We start from the raw sequence: 22,680 nt of genomic DNA on the forward strand, positions 1-22,680 counted from the left end.
AAATAGTTAAAATAAATAAGTAGTGCAAAAATAGAAATTAAAAAGTAGTGAGGTAGTGTTCGTGGGTTCAATGTCCATTCAGAAATCAGATGGCAGAGGGGTAGAGGCTATTCCTGAATCACTGAGTGTGTGGCTTCAGGCTTCTACCTCCTTCCTGATGGTAACTGTGAGAACAAAGCCTGACCTAGGTGATGGGGTCCTTAATGATGAATGCCATCTTTTTGTGGCATCGCTCCTTGAAGGTGTCCTGGATACTATGGAGGCTAGTGCCCAGAATGGAACGTGAAGAAATTACAAATGCATTAAAAACATGCACAAGATCTCACTGCATCCAATCAATTACCACTGAAAGCAGACTTGCATCTTCTGCCTTTATGGTAATTTTCTTCAATATTTTGAGCCATAGCAAAGAAGGAAAGTTTTCCCTCTGTTGGAGTGTACCCCTCTGTGAGTTGGCCTTTAATGAGTGTTAATGACTGTAGATTTTATCTTTCACAATGTCCATAATATCTGTCAAATAAATACTGAAGATCATAGGATGTACGTATAAGACCATAAGACAAAGGAGAAGAAGTCGGCCATTCAGCCTATCAAGTCTGCTCCGCCATTTTATCATGAACTGATCCATTCTCCCATTTAGTCCCACTCCCCTGCCTTCTCACCATAACCTTTGATGTCCTGGCTACTCAGATACCTATCAATCTCTGCCTTAAGTACACCCAATGACCTGGCCTCCACTGCTGCCTGTGGCAACAAATTCCATAGATTCACCACCCTCTGACTAAAAAATTTCTTCACAATTCTGTTCTGAATGGGCGCCCTTCAATCCTTAAGTCATGTCGTCTCGTACTAGGCTCCCCCATCATGGGAAACAACTTTGCCACATCCTCTCTGTCCAGGCCTTTCAACATTCGAAATGTCTCTATGAAGTCTCCGCTCATTCTTCTAAACTCCAAGGAATACAGTCCAGGAGCGGACAAACGTTCCTCATATGTTAACCCTCTCATTCCTGGAATCATTCTAGTGAATCTTCTCTGTAACCTCTCCAACGTCAGCACATCCTTTCTTAAACAAGGAGACCAAAACTGCCCACAGTACTCCAAATGAGGTCTCACCAGCACCTTAAAGAACCCTCAACATCACATCCCTGCTCCTATACTCTATTCCTCTAGAAATGAATGCCAACATTGTATTCACCTTCTTCACCACTGACTCAACCTGGAGGTTAACCTTAAGGGTATCCTGTACGAGGACTCCCAAGTCCCGTTGCATCTCAGAATTTTGAATTCCTTCCCCATTTAAATAATAGTCTGCTCATTTATTTCTCCTGCCAAAGTACATAACCATACACTTTTCAACATTGTATTTCATTTGCCACTTCTTTGCCCATTCTTCCAATCTATCCAAGTCTCTCTGCAGACTCTCCGTTTCCTCAGCACTACCGGCCCCTCCACCTATCTTCATATCGTTGGCAAACTTAGTCACAAAGCTATCTATTCCATAATCCAAATCGTTGATGTACAATGTAAAAGGAAGCGGTCCCAACACGGACCCCTGTGGAACACCACTGGTAACGGGCAGCCAACCAGAATAAGATCTCTTTATTCCCACTCTCTGTTTCCTGCCAATCAGCCAACGCTCTATCAACGTATGTAACTTTCCCGTAATTCCATAGGCTCTTATCTTGTTAAGTAACCTCATGTGTGGCACCTTGTCAAAGGCCTTCTGAAAATCCAAACATACAACATCCACTGCATCTCCCTTGTCTAGCCTACTGGTAATTTCCTCAAAAAATTGTAATAGGTTTGTCAGGCAGGATTTTCCTTTAAGGAATCCATGCTGAGTTCTGCCTATCTTGTCATATGCCTCCAAGTACTCTGTAACCTCATCCTTGACAATCGACTCCAACAACTTCCCAACCACCGATGTCAAGCTAACAGGTCTACAATTTCCTTTTTGCTTCCTTGCCCCCTTCTTAAATAGCGGAGTGACATTTGCAATCTTTCAATCCTCCGGAACCATGCCAGAGTCTATCGACTTTTGAAAGATCATCGCTAAAGCCTCCGAAATCTCCACAGCTACTTCCTTCAGAACACGAGGGTGCATTCCATCTGGTCCAGGAGATTTATCTACCTTTAGACTATTGAGCTTCCGGAGTACGTTCTCTGTCGTAACTGTGACTGCGCACACTTCTCTTCCCTGCCACCCTTGAGTGTCCAGTATACTGCTGATGTCTTCCTCAGTGAAGAATGATGCAAAATACTCGTTCAGTTCCTCCACCATCTCCTTATCTCCCATTACAATTTCTCCAGCATCATTTTCTATCGGTCGTATATCTACTCTCACCCGTCTTTTACTCTTTATATACTTCAAAAAGCTTTTAGTGTCCTCCTTGATATTATTTGCTAGCTTCCTTTCATAGTTAATCTTTTCCCTCTTAATGACCTTCTTAGTTTCCTTTTGTAAGCTTTTAAAAACTTCCCAATCCTCTGTCTTCCCACTAATTTTTGCTACCTTGTATGCTCTCTCCTTTGCTTTAACTTTGGCTTTGACTTCTCTTGTCAACCACGGTTGCATCCTTTTTCCGTTCGAAAATTTCTTCTTTTTTGGAATATACCTGTCTTGCACCTTCCTCACTTCCTGCATAAACTCCAGCCAGAGTATATTGCCAGAGAATCATCCAGTAGTTTTGGAACTTGCCACTTCTCTCCAATAACTTTTATTTACTATTTTATTTATTTAGAGATATCGAGAAGTTATACTCCCAGTTCTGAAAGGGATGAAGTAAAAGTTGTAGATCTAATTCTCTAGATATGTTTGAAATGCTTTTTTTAAACAGTACATTTTGAAACATTTTATCCTGATTAGAATTTGAATGATGTTCAATTTATCTTCCTGAAGTGTTATTACTTTATTGTTTATCTTATTTTTGCTTTTCCTTTCCAAACCATAGTTTCTATGAAAAAGAGTACAGTCGACATTTCGGGCTGAGACCCTTAGGCAGGACTGGAGAAGAAAAGATAGGGAGTAGATTTAATAGGGGAGGGGAGAGAGAAACACAAGGTGATAGGTGAAATCGGGAGGGGGAGGGATTAAGTAAAGTGCTGGGAAGCTCATTAGTGAAAGAGATACAGGGATGGAAAAGGGAGAGTCTTATAGGAGAGGACAGAGGACATGGAAGAAAGAAAATGGCAGAGGAGTACCCGAGGGAGGTGATGGGCAGGCAAGGAGATAAGGTGAGAGAGGGAAAAGAGAATGGTGAAGAGGGGAATGGGGGAGACATTACCAGAAGTTTAAGAAATCAGTGTTCATGCCATCAGGTAGGAGGCTAACCAGATGAACGTAAGGTGTTGTTCCTCCAACCTGAGTGTGGCTTCATCACGACAGTAGAATGGGAATGGGAAGTGGAATTAAAGTAGGTGGCCACTGGGAGATCCTGCTTCTTCTGGCAAAATTCCACTTCTCATTCCCATTCCGATATGTAAATCCATGGTCTCCTCTACTGTCGTGATGAGTCCACACTCAGGTTGGAGGAACAACACCTTATATTCCTTCCGGGTAGCCTCCAAGCTGATGGCATGAACATTGACTTCTCAAATTTCTGGTAATCCACTCCCCCTGCACTGCTGTCTGAACCCCATCCCCATTTCCCTCTGTCACCTTATCGCCTTACCTGCCCATCGCCTCCCTCTGGTGCTCCTCCACTTTTGCTTTCTTCCATGGCCTTCTGTCATCTCCTATCAGACTCCCCTTTCTCCAGCCTTGTATCTCTTTCACCAATAAACTTCCCTGCTCTTTACTTCATCCTTCTCGCTCCTGGTTTCATCTATCACCTTGTGTCTCTCCCTCCCCTCCCCCCACCTTTTAACTCTACTCCTCATCTTTCTTTCTCCAGTCCTGCCGAAGGGTCTTAGCCGAAACGTCGACTGTTCTTTTTTCCTTAGATGCTTTCTGGCCTACTGAGTTTTTCCAGCATTTTGTGCGTGTTGCTCGGATTTCCAGCATCTGCAGATTTTCTCTTGTTTGCAAACTGTAGTTTTATTGTTTTATTTTTCCTTACGGCTGTTGAATGTTTTTCCTTTGCATTTGTTACGTTCAGTAAAGAATGTGTGCCATTCTTGGTCCTAGGGATTGTAGTTCAGAAACAGACCCCTCAGCCGATCTAGTCCATACCAACCTATTATTCTGCCTAGTCCCAACGACCTGCACCAAACAATAGCCCTGCCTACCCCTCCAAGACATGCACTTATTCAAACTTATTCAAATTGCTTATTTCTACTTGCAACTCATTCCACACTCTTGTCACTCTGACTGAAGAAGTTCCCCCCATGTTCCCCTTAAACATTTCACCTTTCATCCTTAACCCATGACCTCTAGTTCTAGTCTCACCCAACTTCATTGGAAAAAAATACTGCCTGCATTTACTCTTTTTCTCAATTTTGTATAGCTCTATCATATCTTCCCACATTCTTCTACACTGCAGGGAATAAAGTCTGAACCTGTTAATCTTTTCCCTATAACTGAGGTCCTCAAGTCATGCGACATCCTTTTAAATTTTATCTGTACTCTTTTCAATCTTATTGATATCTTTCCTGTAGGTAGCAAACCAGAAATGCACACATTTCTCCAGGTTTGGCCACTACAATGTCTTATACAACTTCAGCATTAACAGCCCAACTTCTGTATTCAGTACTTTTGATTTAAGAAGGCTAGGGTGTTCAACACTTTCTTTACAACCCTATCTACCTGTGACACCATTTTCAAGGAATTAAAGATTTGTCGTCCCAACTCCCTCAGCACCCCACTGTTCATTGTGTTACTCCTCCGCTAGTTTGTCCTCCCACAGAGAAACACTTCACACTTGTCTACATTAAATTCCACCCAACACACACAAAATGCTGCCAGCATCTATGGAAAGAAGTACAGTTGACATTTTGGGCCGAGACATCAACTGTACGTTTTTTCCACAGGTGCTGTCTGGCCTGCTGAGTTCCTCCAGCATTTTGTGTGTGTTGCTTGGATTTCCAGCATCTGCAGATTTTCTGTTGTTTGTGATTGGTTTCTACCTGTCATTTTTCAGCCCAATTTTCCAGCTGGTCCAGAAATTTTGATAGCCTTCCTCGCTGTCCACTGAGCCCCTAGTCTTGGTGTCACCCACAAATTTGCTGATCCAGCTTTCCACATTATCATCCAGATTGTTGATATAGCTGACAAACAGCACTGATCCCTGCAGCACACCAATAGTCACAGGTCTCCAGTCAGAGTGACAACCACCTACTCTGACTCTCAGACTTCTCCGACAAAGCCAACGTTGAATCAAGTTTACTACCTCACCTTCAATGCCTTCTTGACCACTCTCTCATGCGGGACCTTGTCAAATGCTTTGCTAAATCCCATATAGACAACAACCTCTGCCTTTCCTTTATCATCCTTCCTGGTAACCTCCTCAAAATCTCTGTAAGGTTACTTACCACACAAAAAAATATTTTGACTATTCATAATCAGTCTTTGTCTATGCAAATATCTGGTCCCTTAGAATACTTTCAAATAACTTGCCCAAGGATGATGTCATGCCTAAAATTTTCCAGCTTATTCTTAAAGCCTTTCTTAAACAATGGAACAGCATTAGCTGTTCTCCAGCACCTCACCCTGGCGAATGACGTAGGACCCCTGCAGATTCTGCACCAGCCTACACAAAGTCTGAGGGACACATTGTGAGGCCCTAGAAAGTTATCAACCCCAATACACCCGAGGACAGTAGGTACCTCCTCTTCTGTAACCTGTATACTATCCATGACCTCACTGCTGTTTTGCCTCAATTTTGCCCATCTTCTGAGTAAATACAGATGAAAGAAATCCATTTAAGATCTCCTTCGGTTCTATGCATAGATGACCACGCTGATCTTCAAGAGGAACAATGTTGTCCCTTGCTATCTTTTTGCTCTTAATATACCCGTAGAAGCCCTTGGATTCTCTTTCACCTTGTCTGCTAGAACAGCTTTATGTCTTCTTCCCATTAAACCCTAAAAACTCGTACAAAATAACAAACAAAGATTACTGAACGTTTTTCTATTAAAATGTTTCATACAAACTAGCCAGCAAAGCAATGGAAAGAAACCTCTGATCTTTTCACAGGATGCCTGAATTGGACTCTGCTCTGGGCTTCCTCACTGAAATCTTACAAGACTTAACAAATGAGAAAGTGAGCATTGAAGAAGAAATTCACAGTACATTCAGTGACCTCCAAAAGACCCTCAGTGTACGGAAGAGTGTTCTGCTCATGGAACTTGAAGTCACATATGGTGTTAAACAGAAAGTAAGATGATTTCAGTATTTGCTAAATTGAGTAGTTTGCCAAAAACATCTAATCTGCCTAAGTGGAATTGATAACCAGTAGACTATCTCACTAAAAACAGAAATGCATTGGGCAGCACATGAAAAGAAAAACATTTACAATTTCAAGACAATAACTTTATCAGAGCAAGAATAACTTAAGGAAACAAATATGTTTTATATTGGAGGGAGGAAGGGTAGAGAGAACAAGAGGTTTCAGAGGTGGTGAATACGCATCCTCAGTTCATGGGTTGTTTCAATGAACATTTTAAAAAGTAAACCGTAAGTTGCAATTTGCCCTTATTTGCTGTTGGTATAATTGTATCGTGTGGATAATATGCTCATGTTGCTAGTATAAAACATTGAGAGTAAAATGATATGAACTTCGCTCACTAATCTAGTGACTCATTATAGAGAGTACAAAAATGAACATGATTGCTAATCATGATGAGGGTAGTTTTAGGCCACAGAAAGATGGTGGTGAGTTAGAAACATACATGTTTGTAGAAAACCTACAGCACAATGCAGGCCCTTCGGCCCACAAAGTTGTGCCGAACATGTCCCTACCTTAAAAATTACTAGGATTACTCATAACCCTCTATTTTCCTAAGCTTCATGTACCTATCCAAAAGTCTCTTAAAAGACCCTATCGTATCCGCCTCCAGCACCGTTGCCGACAGCCCATTCCACTCACTCACCACTCCCTGCGTAAAAAAACTTACCCCTGACATCTCCTCTGTACCTACTCCTAAGCACCTTAAACCTGTGCCCTCTTGTGGCAGCCACTTCAGCCCTGGGAAAAAGCCTCTGACTATCCACACGATCAATGCCTCTCATCATCTTATACACCTCTATAAGGTCACCTCTCATCCTCCGTCGCTCCAAGGAGAAAAGGCCGAGTTCGCTCAACCAATAAGGCATGCTCCCCAATCCAGGCAATATCCTTGTAAATCTCCTCTGCAGCCTTTCTATGCTTTCCACGTCCTTCCTGTAGTGAGGGGACAAGAACTGAGCACAGTACTCCAAGTGGGGTCTGACCAGGGTCCTATATAGCTGCAACGTTACCTCTCGGCTCCTAAATTCAATTCCACAATTGATGAAGGCCAATACACCGTATGCCTTCTTAACCCCAGAGTCAATTTGCGCAGCTCCTTTGAGTGTCCTATGGACTCGGACCCCAAGATCCCTCTGATCCTCCACACTGCCAAGAGACTTACCATTAATACTATGTTCTGCCACCATGTTTGACCGACCAAAATGAACCACTACACACATCAAAGTTGCTGGTGAATGCAGCAGGTCAGGCAGCATCTCTAGGAAGAGGTACAGTCGACATTTCGGGCCAAGACCTTCATCAGGACTAACTGAAGGAAGAGCTAGTAAGAGATTTGAAAGTGGCAGGGGGAGGGGAGATCCAAAATGATAGGAGAACACAGGAGGGGGAGGGGTGGAGCCAAGAGCTGGACAGGTGATTGGCAAAAGGGATATGAGAGGATCATGGGACAGGAGGCCCAGGGAGAAGGAAAAGGGGGGAGGGGGGAAAATCCCAGAGGATGGGCAAGGGGTATAGTGAGAGGGACAGAGAGAGAAAAATGAGAGAGAGAGAGAGAAAGAATGTGTGTATACAAATAAATAACGGATGGGGTACGAGGGGGAGGTGGGGCATTAGCGGAAGTTAGAGAAGTCAATGTTCATGCCATCAGGTTAGAGGCTACCCAGACGGAATATAAGGTTTTGTTTCTCCAACCTGAGTGTGGCTTCATCTTTACAGTAGAGGAGGCCGTGGATAGACATATCAGAATGGGAATGGGATGTGGAATTAAAACGTGTGGCCACTGGGAGATTCTGCTTTCACTGGCGGACAGAGCATAGGTGTTCAGCAAAGCGGTCTCCCAGTCTGCGTCGGGGGTCTCACCGATATATAGGAGGCCACATTGGGAGCACCGGACGCAGTATATCACCCCAGCCGACTCACAGGTGAAGTGTCGCCTCACCTGGAAGGACTGTCTGAGGCGCTGAATGGTGGTAAGGGAGGAAGTATAAGGGCATGTGTAGCACTTGTTCTGCTTACAAGGATAAGTGCCTGGAGGGAGATCAGTGGAGAGGGATGGGGGGGAACGAATGGACAAGGAAGTCCCGTAGGGGGTGATCCCTGCAGAAAGCAGAGGGGGGGAGGGAAAGATGTGCTTAGTGGTGGGATCCCGTTGGAGGTAGCAGAAGTTACGGAGAATAATATGTTGGACCCGGAGGCTGGTGGGGTGGTAGGTGAGGACCAGGGGAACCCTATTCCTAGTGGGGTGGCGGGAGGATGGAATGAGAGCAGATGTGCGTGAAATGGGGGAGATGCGTTTGAGAACAGAGTTGATGGTGGAGGAAGGGAAGCCCCTTTCTTTAAAAAAGGAGGACATCTCCCTCGTCCTGGAATGAAAAGCCACCGCTTTATTTTCACCATGGATGTCCAGTCCTTATATACTTCTATCCCCCATCAGGAAAGTCTCAAAGCTCTCCGCTTCTTTTTGGATTCCAGACCTATTCAGTTCCCCTCTACTACCACTCTGCTCCATCTAGCGGAATTAGTCCTTACTCTTAATAATTTCTCCTTTGGCACCTCCCACTTCCTCCAAACTAAAGATGTAGCTATGGGCACCCGTATGGGTCCTAGCTACGCTTGCCTTTTTGTTGGCTTTGTGGAACAATCTATGTTCTAAACCTATTCTGGTATCTGTCCCCCACTTTTCCTTCGCTACATGGAGGACTGCATTGGTGCTGCTTCCTGCATGCATGCTGAGCTCGTTGACTTCATTAACTTTGTCTCCAACTTTCACCCTGCCCTCAAGTTTAACTGGTCCATTTCCGACACCTCCCTCCCCTTTCTAGATCTTTCTGTCTCTATCTCTGGAGACAGCTTATCTACTGATGTCTACTATAAGCCTACTGACTCTCACAGCTATCTGGACTATTCCTCTTCTCACCCTGTCTCTTGCAAAAATGCCATCCCCTTCTCGCAATTCCTCCGTCTCCGCCGCATCTGCTCTCAGGATGAGGCTTTTCATTCCAGGACGAGGGAGATGTCCTCCTTTTTTAAAGAAAGGGGCTTCCCTTCCTCCACCATCAACTCTGCTTTCAAACGCATCTCCCCCATTTCACGCACATCTGCTCTCACTCTGTCCTCCCGCCACCCCACTAGGAATAGGTCCTCACCTACCAACCCACCAGCCTCCGGGTCCAACATATTATTCTTTGTAACTTCTGCCACCTCCAACGGGATCCCACCACTAAGCACATCTTTCCCTCCCTCCCCTCTCTGCATTCCGCAGGGATCACTCCCTACGCGATTCCTTTGTCCATTTGTCCCGCCCATCCCTCCCCACTGATCTCCCTCCTGGCACTTATCCTTGTAAGGGGAACAAGTGCTACACATGCCCTTACACTTCCTCCCTTACCACCATTCAGGGCGCCAGACAGTCCTTCCAGGCGAGGAGACACTTCACCTGTGAGTCGGCTGGGGTGATATACTGCGTCTGGTGCTCCCGATGTGGCCTTCTATATATTGGCGAGACCCGACGCAGAATGGGAGATGGTTTTGCTGAACACCTACGCTCTGTCCACCAGAGAAAGCAGGATCTCCCAGTGGCCACACATTTTAATTCCACATCCCATTCCCATTCTGATATGTCTATCCATGACCTCCTCTACTGTAAAGATGAAGCCACAACTCAGGTTGGAGGAACAACACGTTATATTCCGTCTGGGTAGCCTCCAACCTGATGGCATGAACATTGACTTCTCTAACTTCCGCTAATGTCCCACCTCCCCCTCGTACCCCATCCATTATTTATTTATATACACACATTCATATTCTCATTCATTCATTCTCTATCTATCTATCTCTATCTCTATCTCTCTCTCTCTATCTCTATCTCTATCTCTATCTCTATCTCTATCTCTATCTCTATCTCTATCTCTATCTCTATCTCTATCTCTATCTCTATCTCTATCTCTATCTCTATCTCTATCTCTATCTCTATCTCTATCTCTATCTCTATCTCTATCTCTATCTCTATCTCTATCTCTATCTCTATCTCTATCTCTATCTCTATCTCTATCTCTATCTCTATCTCTATCTCTATCTCTATCCATACATACACACACCCCTTGCCCATGCTCTGGGTTTTTCCCCCCCTCCCCCTTTTCCTTCTCCCTGGGCCTCCTGTCCCATGATCTTCTCATATCCCTTTTGCCAATCACTTGTCCAGCTCTTGGCTCCATCCCTCCCCTCCTGTGTTCTCCTATCATTTTGGATCTCCCCTCCCCCTCCCACTTTCAAATCTCTTACTAGCTCTTCCTTCAGTTAGTCCTGATGAAGGGTCTCGGCCCGAAACGTCGACTGTACCTCTTCCTAGAGATGCTGCCTGGCCTGCTGCGTTCACCAGCAACTTTGATGTGTGTGGCTTGGTTTTCCAGCATCTGCAGAATTCCTCGTGTTTGCGTTTTTAAAATGAAACACTTCACACTTATCTGGGTTGAACTCCATCTGCCACTTCTCAGCCCAGTTTTGCATCCTATCAATGTCCCTCTGTAACCTCTGACAGCCCTCCACACTATCCACAACACCCCCAGCTTTTGTGTCATCAGCAAGCTTACTAACCCATCCCTCCACTTCCTCATCCAGGTCATTTATAAAATCACGAAGATTAAGGGTCCCAGAACAGATCCCTGAGGCACCCCACTGGTCACCGTTGGTACGATGGATAGTGAAGTGGTAGATAGCACTTACTTCTGCAATGGTGATCCATTTAAATGTACTAAGGGTAGTACAGTAGCCTAGTTTGTATAGTCACAGAGTCACAGAGATGGAGCTTAAAAACCCCGGGGTCCAACCAGTCCAGCTTGAGCTTCTGCCCTCTACGCATCTGTCCAAGTGCTTCTCAATGATACTATTGTACCTGCCTCTAGCAGGTCATTCTATATGCTCACCAGCCTCTGTATATCAAAAAAAACTTGTCTCTTCAGTCCTTTTTAAATTTCTCACCCTAAATTTAAGCCCATTAGTTTAGACTCTTTTATCCTGGGAAAAGACAGTTATCATCCTTCTTGTCTGTGCTTCTCATTTCAAACAGTTATGAATGGTCACCCCTCATTCTCCAATATTCGAAATAATGAAGGCCTAGCGTGGCCAGACCTAGCCTTACCCTGTAATTCAGGTCCTCTAATCCAGGCAACCAAATCTTTCCTGCACCCTTTCCAGTTCAACCTGTATTTCTTATGACAAGATGATCAAAACTGTACTTCTTACTCCAAGTGGAGCCTCACCAACAACTTGTGCAATGGCAACTAGTATTCTGACTTTACTCGATATCGGGACTGAAGGCCAATGTTCTAAGTGTCTTATTCACTATGATACTGCTTTCAATGAACGATTCAGGTCCCTCTGCCCCATAGTGCCCTACCATTAATAGTATTGCTACTACCCTGGTTAGACTTTCCAGAATACATCACCTCACACTTATCTCGATTGAATTAGAATCACACATCTAGTTTGTACAAAACAATTTAAACTGCCTAATCCCATCAACCTGCAACCGAATGATAACCATCCATGTACCTATCCAAACTTCTCTTAAACGTTGAAATCGAGCTTGCATGCAGCACTTCCACTGGCAACTCGTTCCACACTCTCACCACCCTCTGAGTGAAGAAGTTCCCCCTCATGTTCTGCTTAAACTTTTCACCTTTCACTCTTATCCCTTGATCTCTAGTTGTGGTCCCATTCAACCCCAGTGGAAAAAGCCTACTTGCATTAACCCTGTTCATAATTTTGTAAACCACTATCAAATCTCCTCTCAGTCTTCTGTGTTCCAAGGAATAAAATACTAACCCATCCACAGGCTCGTTGTCATCAACTTTCCTGATAACTTCCTCAAAAAACTCTGTAAGATTGGTTAGACAGGGCCTACCACGCACAAAGCTATGTTGACTATCCCTAATCAGTCCCGGTCTATCCAAATACTCATATATCTGGGCCCTTAGAATACCTTACAATAACTTTCCCACTACTGTCAGACTCACCAGCCTATAATTTCCTGTTTTATGTTTAGAGACTTTCTTAAACAGCGGAACGATATTAGCTATCCTCCAATCCATTGGTACCTCACCTGTTGCTAGGGGTGATTTAAATATCTCTGCTCAGGCCCCAGCAATTTTTACACTTGTCTCCCACAGGGTCTGAGAGAACACCTTGTCAGGCTCTGGGGATTTATCAAACACTGTGTCTATCTCCCAAGTAAATAGACATGCAAAAAATCTGTTTATGAATTCCCCCCTCTCTTTTGCCTCCATGCATAGATTACCATTCAGATCTTCCACAGGACAAATTTTGTCCCTTGCAAAACCCTTTGCTCTTGTATTCTGTTCTATCCTCTTAAAATGAATGCTAACATCGCATTTGCCTTCCTTACCACAGATTCGACCTGCAAGATAACATTTAGGGAATCCTGCACAAGGACTCCCAAGTCCCTTTGAACCTGTTTCCTATATTACTATGGGGTCTCGTCTGTAAGCAGCCTCAAGTGTGGTAACTTGCCAAAGGCCTTCTGAAAATCCAAATAAACAACATCTACTGACACTTTTCTCTATCTTGCCTCTTATTCCTGAAAGAATTCCAACAGATTGTTCAGGCAAGATTTCCCCTTGACTTTGGCCTATTTTGTTATGTACATCCAAGTACCCTGAAAACCTCATCCATAGTAATGGACTCCAATATCTTCCCAACCTCTGAGGCCAGGCTAAATGGCCTATAATTTCCTTTCATCTACCTCCTCCACTTAAAGAATGGAGTGGTATTTGCAATAAAGGATATGAAACTGCTGGAAATTGTTGCAAGTAATCAAGGACAAAAAAAAAGCAGATTTATTGATTAAGTATTTTGTGTCAGTCTTCACTGTGGAAGGCACTATCAATATGTGAGTAATTCGAGAGGGTTGGTGGGGTGGGGGGGTGGGGGCAGAAGTGAGTGTAACTGCTGTTGCAAAGGAGAAGGTGCTTGGGAGCTGTAAAGTTTGAAGCTTGAGATGGATTAGTATTGTCAACAATTTTGGGCCCCATATCTCAGAAAGGATGCATTGTCATTGGAGAGAGTCCAGAGGAGGTTCACGAGGATGATTCCAGGAATGAAAGGGTTAACATACAGGAAGTGTTTGGCAGTTTTGCACTTGTACTCACTGAAATTCAAAAGAATGTGGGAGGATCTCATTGAGACCTACTGAATGTTGAAAGGACTAGATAGGGTGGATATGGAGAAGATGTTTTCTGTGGTGGGAGTATCCAGAGCCAGAGGCCACACCGCAGCCTCACAATTGAAGGGTGACCTTTTAGAACAGAGGTAAGGAGGATTTTTTTTTAGCCAGAGAGTAGTGAATCTGTGGAAAGCTCTGCCACAGATTGCAGTGGAGGCCAAGACTGCGGGTATGTTTAAGGTGGAAGTTGATCATTTCCTGATCGGTCAGGGCATCAAATGATGTGGCGAGAAGGCAGGTGTATGGGGTTGAGTGGGATCTGGGATCAACCATAATAGAATGGCAGAGCAGACTCGATGGGCTGAATGGCCTAGTTCTGCTCCTATGTCTCATGGACTATACCCCTGGGTTTTGCAAGAGGTAGCTGGATAGATTGTGGAGGCATTAATCATGAATCACTAGATCCAGGAATGGTTCCAGAGGACCGGATAATTGCACTTCACTCTTTAAGAAGGAAGGAAGGCAGAAGAAAGTAAATTATAGGCCAGTTAGCCTGACCTCAGAGGTTGGGAAGATTTTGGAATCCATTGTTAAGGATGAAGTTTTGGGGTATTTGAAGGCACATGACAATGTAGGCTAAAGTCAGCTTGGTTTCCTTAAGGAAAATCTTGCCTGACAAATCTGTTGGAATTCTTTGAGGAAATAAGAAGCAGGATAGACAAGAGTCATGGATGTTGTTTGGCAAGATGCCACACATGAGGCTGCTTAACAAGATAAGAGCCCATGGTATTACAAGAAAAGTACTGGTGTGGATAGAGCATTGGCTGATTGGCAGGAGGCAAAGAGTGGGAATAAATGGGGCTTTTCTGGGTGGCTGTCACTGACTAGTATTCCACAGAGGCCACTTCTTTTCTCTTTATGTATCTATGATTTGGGTGATTAAATTGATGGCTTTGTACCAAGAATGCAGATGAAAGGAAGATCGGTGGGGGAGAAGGTAGTGGGTAGCGTTGAGGAAGTAGGGAGTCAGCATAAAAACTTACATTGAGACAATGGGCAAAGAATTGGCAGAGGGAATACAGTGTTGGGGATATATGGTCATGCAGTTTGGTAGAAGGAATAAAGATGCAGACTATTTTTTAAATGGAGAAAATTCAAAAATCTGAGGTGCACTGAGGCGTGGGAAGCCTCATGCGGTATTCCCAATTTCAGGTTGAATCTGTGATAAGGAAGGCACATGCAATTTTAGTATTCATTTTCAGAGGACTAGAATATTAAAGCAAGAATGTAATGCTGAGGCTTTTAAAGGTATTGGTCAGACTGCTGTTAGTTTTGGGTTTCTTATTTAAGAAAGGGTGTGCTGGTATTGGAGAAGGTCCAGAGGAGGTTCATGAGAACCATTCTGGGAATGAAGGGGTTAACGTATCAGGAGTGTTTGATAACTCTGGACCTGTGCTCACTGGAGTCTAGAAGAATTGGAAGGGGGGGGGAATCTCATTGAAACATATAAAGTGGATGTGGAGAGAGTATTTTCTACAGATGGGGAGTCTAGGACCAGAAGACGTAGCCTCAAAATAGAGGGATGTACATATAAAACAGAGATGAGGAGGAATCTCTTTTGCCAGAGAGTGGTGCATCTGTGACACAGATCTCACTCTAAGTAAGAATTGGAATTTGATTGTAAACAAAGAGGGACAACGGAATCCTGATTGGTTAGTCCTCATCCCATCAGGAGGGACGGCTGACAGGGTTGTATATACTACCAGACTAGACATGCCCAGGCATCATCCCTGATGAAGATGGCAGAGTTTGTCATTGAAGTGTCGGTTAAAATCGATTCTGTAGCTGTCTGGAAGGCCAAGAAGAGTTTATTTGTCACCTATGCTGGGAAAACACTAGATACTTCTGCAGACATAAGAGAGGTTGGATTGATTTTGTTCATTTTCTCTGCAGCATCAAAGGCTGAGGGGTAACCTGCGAGAAGTTTATAGAACATAGAATAGTACAGCACAGTACAGGTCCTTCGGCCCACAATGTTGTGCTGACAGTTAAACCCTGCCTCCCATATAACCCCCCTACCTTAAATTCCTCCATATACCTGTCTAGTAGTCTCTTAAATTTCACTAGCGTAGCTGCCTCCACCACTGACTCAGGCAGTGCATTCCACGCACCAACCACTCTCTGAGTAAAAAAAATTCCCTTGAACTTCCCACCCCTTACCTTAAAGCCATGTTCTCTTGTATTGAGCAGTGGTGCCCTGGGGAAGAGGTGCTGGCTGTCCACTTTATCTGTTCCTCTTAATATCTTGTATACCTCTATCATGTCTCCTTTCATCCTCCTTCTCTCCAAAGAGTAAAGCCCTAGCTCCCTTAATCTCTGATCATAATCCATACTCTCTAAACCAGGCAGCGTCCTGGTAAGTCTCCTCTGTACCCTTTCCAAAGCTTCCACATCCTTCCTATAGTGAGGCGACCAGAACTGGACACAGTACTCTAAGTGTGGCCTGACCAGAGTTTTATAGAGCTCCATCATAACCTCACGACTCTTAAACTCTATCCCTCAAATTATGAAAGCTAACACCCCATAAGCTTTCTTAACTACTCCATCTACCTGTGAGGCAACTTTCAGGGATCTGTGGACATGTACCCCCAGATCCCTGTGCTCCTCCACACTACCAAGTATCCTGCCATTTACATTGTACTCTGCCTTGGAGTTTGTCCTTCCAAAGTGTACCACCTCACACTTCTCTGGTTTGAACTCCATCTGCCACTTCTCAGCCCACTTCTGCATCCTATCAATGTCTCTGTGCAATCTTCGACAGTCCTCTACACTATTCACAACACCACCAACTTTTGTGTCGTCTGCAAACTTGTCAACCCACCCTTCTACCCCCACATCCAGCTCGTTAATAAAAATCACGAAAAGTAGAGGTCCCAGAACCGATCTTTGTGCAACACCGCCAGTCACAACTCTCCAATCAGAATGTACTCCCTCCACAACGACCTTCTGCTTTCTGCAGGCAAGCCAATTCTGAATCCACCTGGCCAAATTTCCCTGGATCCCATGCCTTCTGACTTTCTGAATAAGCCTACCATATGGAACCTTGTCAAGTGCCTTACAATCTCCCATGCAGATCACATCCACTGCACTACTCTCATCTATATGCCTGGTCACCTCCTCAAAGAAATCTATTAGCCTTGTTAGACACGATCTGCCCTGCTGACTGTCCCTGATCAGACTATGTTTCTCTAAATGCCCATAGATCCTATCTCTAAGAATCTTTTCCAACAGCTTTTCCACCACAGACATAAGGCTGACTGATGTATAATTACCCGGACTATCCCTACTACCTTTTTTGAACAAGGGGACAACATTCGCCTCCCTCCAATCCTCAGATACCATTCCCATGGACAATGAGGACATAAAGATCCTAGCCAGAGGCTCAACAATCTCTTCCCTCGCCTCGTGGAGCAGCCTGGGGAATATTCCGTCAGGCCCCGGGGACTTATCCGTCTTAATGTATTTTAACAACTCCAACACCTCCTCTCCCTTAATAGCAACATGCTCCAGAACATCGACCTCACTCATATTGTCCTCACCGTCATCAAGTTCCTTATCATTGGTGAATACCGAAGAGAAGAATTCATTAAGGACCTTGCTCACTTCCACAGCCTCCAGGCACATCTTCCCACCTTTATCTCTAATCGTTCCTACCTTCACTCCTGTCATCCTTTTGTTCTTCAAATAATTGAAGAATGCCTTGGGGTTTTCCTTTACCCTACTTGCCAAGGCCTTCTCATGCTCTCCTCAGCCCCTCCTTAAGCTCCTTTCTTGCTACCCTGTATTCCTCAATAGACTCATCTGATCCTTGCTTCCTAATCCACATATATGCTGCCTTCTTCCATCTGACTAGATTTTCCACCTCACTTGTCACCCATGGTTCCTTCACCCTACCATTCTTTATCTTTCTCAACGGGATAAATTTATCCCTAACATCCTGCAAGAGATCCCTAAACATCGACCACATGTCCATAGTACTTTTCCCTGCAAAAACATCATCCCAATTCACACCCGCAAGTTCTAGCCTTATAACCTCATAATTTGCCCTTTCCCAATTAAAAATTTTCCTGTCCTCTCTGATTCTATCCTTTTCCATGATAATGCTAAAGGCCAGGGAGCAGTGGTCACTGTCCCCCAGATGCTCACCCACTGAGAGATCTGTGAACTGACTGGGTTTGTTACCTCATACTAGATCTAGTATAGTATTCCCCTGAATCGGCCTGTCAACATACTGTGACAGGAATCCGTCCTGGAGACACTTAACAAACTCTGCCCCATCTAAACCATTGGAACTAATCAGGTGCCAATCAATATTAGGGAAGTTAGTCACCCATGATAACAACCTTGTTATTTTTGCACCTTTCCAAAATCTGCCACCCAATCTGCTCCTCGGTATCTCTGCTGCTACCAGGAGGCCTATAGAGTCTCCAATAGAGTAACTGCTCCCTTCCTGATCCTGACTTCCACCCATACTGACTCAAAAGAGGATCCTGCTACATTACCCACCCTTTCTGTAGCTGTAATAGTATCCTTGACCAGTAATGCCACCCTCCTCCTCTTTTTCCCCCCTCTCTGTCCCTTTTAAAGCACTGAAATCCAGGAATATTGAGAATCCATTCCTGCCCTGGTGCCAGCCAAGTCTCTGTAATGGCCACTACATCATAATTCCATGTATGTATCCAAGCTGTCAGTTCATCACCTTTGTTCCTGATGCTTCTTGCATTGAAGTACACACACTTTAGCCCTTCTACCTTCCTACATTTACACCCTTTATTCTGCTTCTCTTTCCTCAAAGCCTATGTTAGATCTGGCTTTACTCCATGCACTTCTTCCACTGCTCTATCGCTCCGGGTCCCATCCCCCTTGCAAATTAGTTTAAACCTTCCCGAACCGTGTAAGCAAACCTACCTGCCAGGATATTGCTCCCCCTCGAGTTCTGGTGCAACCCATCCAATCTGTACAATCTGTACAGGTCTCAATGATCCAAAAATCTGAAACCCTGCTCCCTGCACCAACCCCTCAGCCATGCAATCAACTGCCATCTCCTCCAATTCTTACCATTACTATTACGTAGCGCTGGCAGCAATCCTGAGAACGCCACCCTTGAGGTCCTGTTCTTCAGCCTTCTGCCTAGTTCCCAAAACTCACACTTCAGGACTTCATCCCTCTTCCTGCCTATGTCATTGGTACCAACATGTATCACGACTTCTGGTTGCTTTCCCTGTCGTACCAGGATGTCGTGCACCCAGTCAGAGGCATCCCAGACCCCGGCCCCTTATAGTGACAGGCATAGACAAACCTTCTGTCAAGGTGGAAATCTCAAAACCTAGAGTCCATAGAGACGGGAAAAACTGAAAGTGGATTTGTGGGGCACATTTTGATTTCAGATCGATAGGTTCCTGGAAACCTCTGCCTTGGGAGGTGATGGAAGTAGGTATCGTAGCAATATTTAAGAGGCATTTAGGCAGGCACGTGGTCAAGCAGCAGATGGTATAATATAGATTATTTGTAGACAGATGGGATTAACTTAAATTGACGTTATGACTGTAACATTCTGTTCTTGTGCTTGATGACTGTGAATTGGTATACTGAAGACCTAATGCTTGAAGGCAGTATTTAGCAACATAGAAAACCTACAGTACAATACAGGCCCTTGTGCCCACAATGCTGTGCCAAACCTGTCCTTACCTTACTTAGCTGAGTTGTTTTTTTTCGGCTTCTGTAGACACAATGGGAGAAATGTGTTTGAACTTTCCTTCAATCAGTGAGTTTTTGTTAGCCTTAAATGGACAGAAGGAATTTAAGAATAGATTAATTCTGAAATGACACAAGTACTTTTGTTAGTATTTGCAATAGAATAACAATTTTCCTTTCAACATGGCCTTGGGAATTAGCACACTAGTGAAAGAAATCCATTGCATTGCATACAGCTGTGATTCTCTACTTCAACTCTTCCAAAAACAGTGAAGCCCCTGCTGTAGTCTGTATTCAAAAAAACTGTCTTGGCTGCAGACAGAAACACAAACCAGGGTAGGATTTACACAGTAAACTGTCAGGCACAGAGGATTCAGGGAATAGAGATCCATAATGCCTTGGAAGTGGCATCACAGGTAGATAGGGTCATAAAGAGAACTTTTAGCACATTGGCCTTCATAAATCAAAATAATGAGTACAAGAGTTAGGGTGTTATGTTGAAATTGTATATGGCTTTGGTGAGGCCTAATTTGGATCATTGTACCCAGTTTTGTTTATCTACCTACAGGAAAGACGTCAATAAGTTAGAAAGTGTACGAAGAAAATTTACAAGGATGTTGCTGGCACTTGAGGACCTGAGTTTATAGGAAAAGGTTGAATAAGATAGGACTTTATTCCTTGGAGTGTAGAAAAATGAGGGTGATTTGATAGAGGGATATTGATATGGTAAATGTAAGGAGGCTTTTTCCATTGAGGTTCTGTGGGACTACAAGTAGAGGTCGTAGATTAAGGGTGAAAGGTGAAATATTGAAGGGGAACTTGAGGAGCAACTCAGGGTGGTACAAGTGTGGAATGAGCTGCCAGTGGATGTGGTGGATGTGGGTTCAAATGCAAATTTTAAAGAAAATGGTCTGGTACTTTTGAGTAGAAAATCCTACAAAAGGTAATGGATTCAGCCCAGTACATCACAGGTAAAGCCCTCCCAACCATTGAGCACATCTACATGAAGCATTGCCATAGAAAAGCAGTATCCATCATCAAAGATCCCCACCACCCAGGCCATACACTTTTCTTGCTGCTGCCATCAGATAGAGGGTACAAGAGCCTCAGGGCTCGCACCATCAGGTTCAGGAACAGTTAATATCCCTCAACCATCAGGATCTTAAACAAAAGAGGATACCTACACTCATTTGTGGGAAATGGTGTTCCTACAACCAATGGTCTGACTTTAGGGACTCTTTATCTTTTTGATTCATCCTCTCGTTACTTATTGCTATTTATTTGTAATTGCATTTTCACAGTTTGTTGTTCATTGATCCTGTTTACAGTTACTGTTCTATAGATTTGCTAAGTATGCCTGCAGGAAAAAGAATCTCAGGGCTGTATATGCTGACATACGGGTGCTCTGATGATGCATTTTACTTTGAAATTTGGATGAGAAGGATATGGAGAGCTATGGTTGTTGTGCAGCTTTATGGGATTAGGAGAGTAACAGTTTGGTACAAACTAGGTGGACTGAAGGACCTGCTCTAGTGCTGTAGTGCTCTATAACTTCAATGTTTGTGCAAGCAAAAGTCCTAGAAATTCATGGGAAGTCTAAAGTACATGTGTAAATACAACTATTACCTTATTAAGGGAAAGTAGAAGAATGCTCTCAAGTTCAGAGCATAAGTAGCCTCAGTAATGCTGTGGTGTTCAGCAAGTGTCTCTCAAACAGCTAGAATGATCCTGAAGTTAAAAACAAATCAGGTACTGGAAATTCTCAACAATCCAGGTTGCATCTGTGGGAAAAGAGTTAACAGTTCAGGTCATAATCCTTTGAGAAGTGTTACCAAGCCCTGCTCTGAAAGTGGTCTGACACTGAGTTTGACAAGAAGCTTAGCCTCAGTTATTCGAACTGTCCAGATTTGGTACTGTGACCATTCAGGAATAGGAACAACCTCCCTCTGTCCATCCTAACTGAATGTATTGTGATGCTGTGTAGCTCTGAATTTTCTTCCAGCTTTGTTTCAGACAAATAACCCAGAATTTCCACAGTTCAACTTCAGTTTATTGTCATTCAACCGTACGCATGTACCACCAGATGGAACAATGTTCCTCTGGACCAAAGTGCATAACACAGCACATATATGCACATGGAACACATAATGTATTATTACCGCAAGTAAATTAATAATTAATGAGGTGCATTTATAACACAAGTTAAAATGTAAAAAGTCTCACGTTTCTGGCACTTCATACACGAGGAGACCTGGGTGATGGCAGGGAGTTCAGTAGTCTTATGGCCTGGGGGAAGAAGCTGTTTCCTATCCTAACAGTTCTTGTCCTAATACTATGGTACTTCCTGCCTGATGACAGGGGGTCAGAGAGATTGTTGGATGGATGGGAGGGATCATTGACAATGCTAAGATATGCAGTAGTCCTGATAAATATCTCTTTTGAGTGGAAGAGAGACCCTGATGATCTTCTCAGCAGTCCTCACAATCCTTCGTCGAGACTTGCAGTCGGATGCCTTGCAATGCCCTTACCAGACGGTGATGCAGCTGGCCAGAACATTCTCAATTGTACTCCTATCAAAATTGGTTATAATGGGGTAGGGGAGAGCATCACTTGTCTCAATCTCCTCATGAAGTGGAGATGTTCAAGGAGTACCTGCTGGATAGGTTTGTTCCATTGAGACAATGAAAGGGTGGTAGGTAAAGGAATCATGGTTCAAAAGAGACGTGGAACATCTTATCAAAAAGAAAGAAACTTACTTGAGGTTCAGGAAGTAAGGATCAGATGGGGTTCTAGAGAGCAACAAAGTAACCAGGAAGGATGTGAAGAATGGACTTAAAGCTAGAAGGGGACATGAGAAAGTCTTGGTGACTATGATTAAGAAAAACACCAAGGCATTTTACACATATGTAAAGAACGAGAGGTTGGTCAGAGAGAGGGTTGGACTGATCAGGGATAGAAGAGGAAACATGAGCCTGGTGTCAGAAGAGGGAGGGGAGGTTCTTAATGAAAATTCATCAGTGAAAGGAAGCTGATGTTTGTGAGGACAATGTAAAACAGAACATGTTGATGTTAAGAAAGATGATTTGGTATAACTTTTGAAAAATATTAGGATAGATAAGTCCCTAGATTACTATGGGAAGCAATAATCATTGTGTCTTCACAGGCCATATGAATAGCACCAGAGGACTGGAGGGTGCCAAATGTTATTTCTTTGTTCAAGAAAGAATGTAGGGATAGTCCAGTAAATCTTACTTCAGTGCTGGGCAAATTATAGAAGAAGGTTCTCTGAGACAGGATTTCCAAGCATGTGGAGAAGGTAGTCTGATTAGGGGTAGTCAGCATGGCAATCTAAGGGGCA

The 22,680-nt window shown here is 43.8% G+C and overlaps 1 protein-coding gene across 3 annotated transcripts in view; it reads left to right on the plus strand.

Annotated features, from left to right (window-relative positions):
- Positions 1–22,680, plus strand: part of trim2b (tripartite motif containing 2b) — a 227,051-nt gene that overhangs the window by 79,968 nt on the left and 124,403 nt on the right. For all 3 annotated transcript variants that reach the window (XM_072255852.1, XM_072255854.1, XM_072255853.1), the window contains exon 5: positions 6,136–6,316. In XM_072255852.1, coding sequence (XP_072111953.1) covers positions 6,136–6,316 — 181 coding nt within the window. The remainder of the gene's footprint in view (positions 1–6,135; positions 6,317–22,680) is intronic.

Source organism: Mobula birostris, chromosome 4 (assembly GCF_030028105.1).
Source record: "Mobula birostris isolate sMobBir1 chromosome 4, sMobBir1.hap1, whole genome shotgun sequence".
In the NCBI taxonomy this organism is placed as follows: domain Eukaryota; kingdom Metazoa; phylum Chordata; class Chondrichthyes; order Myliobatiformes; family Myliobatidae; genus Mobula; species Mobula birostris.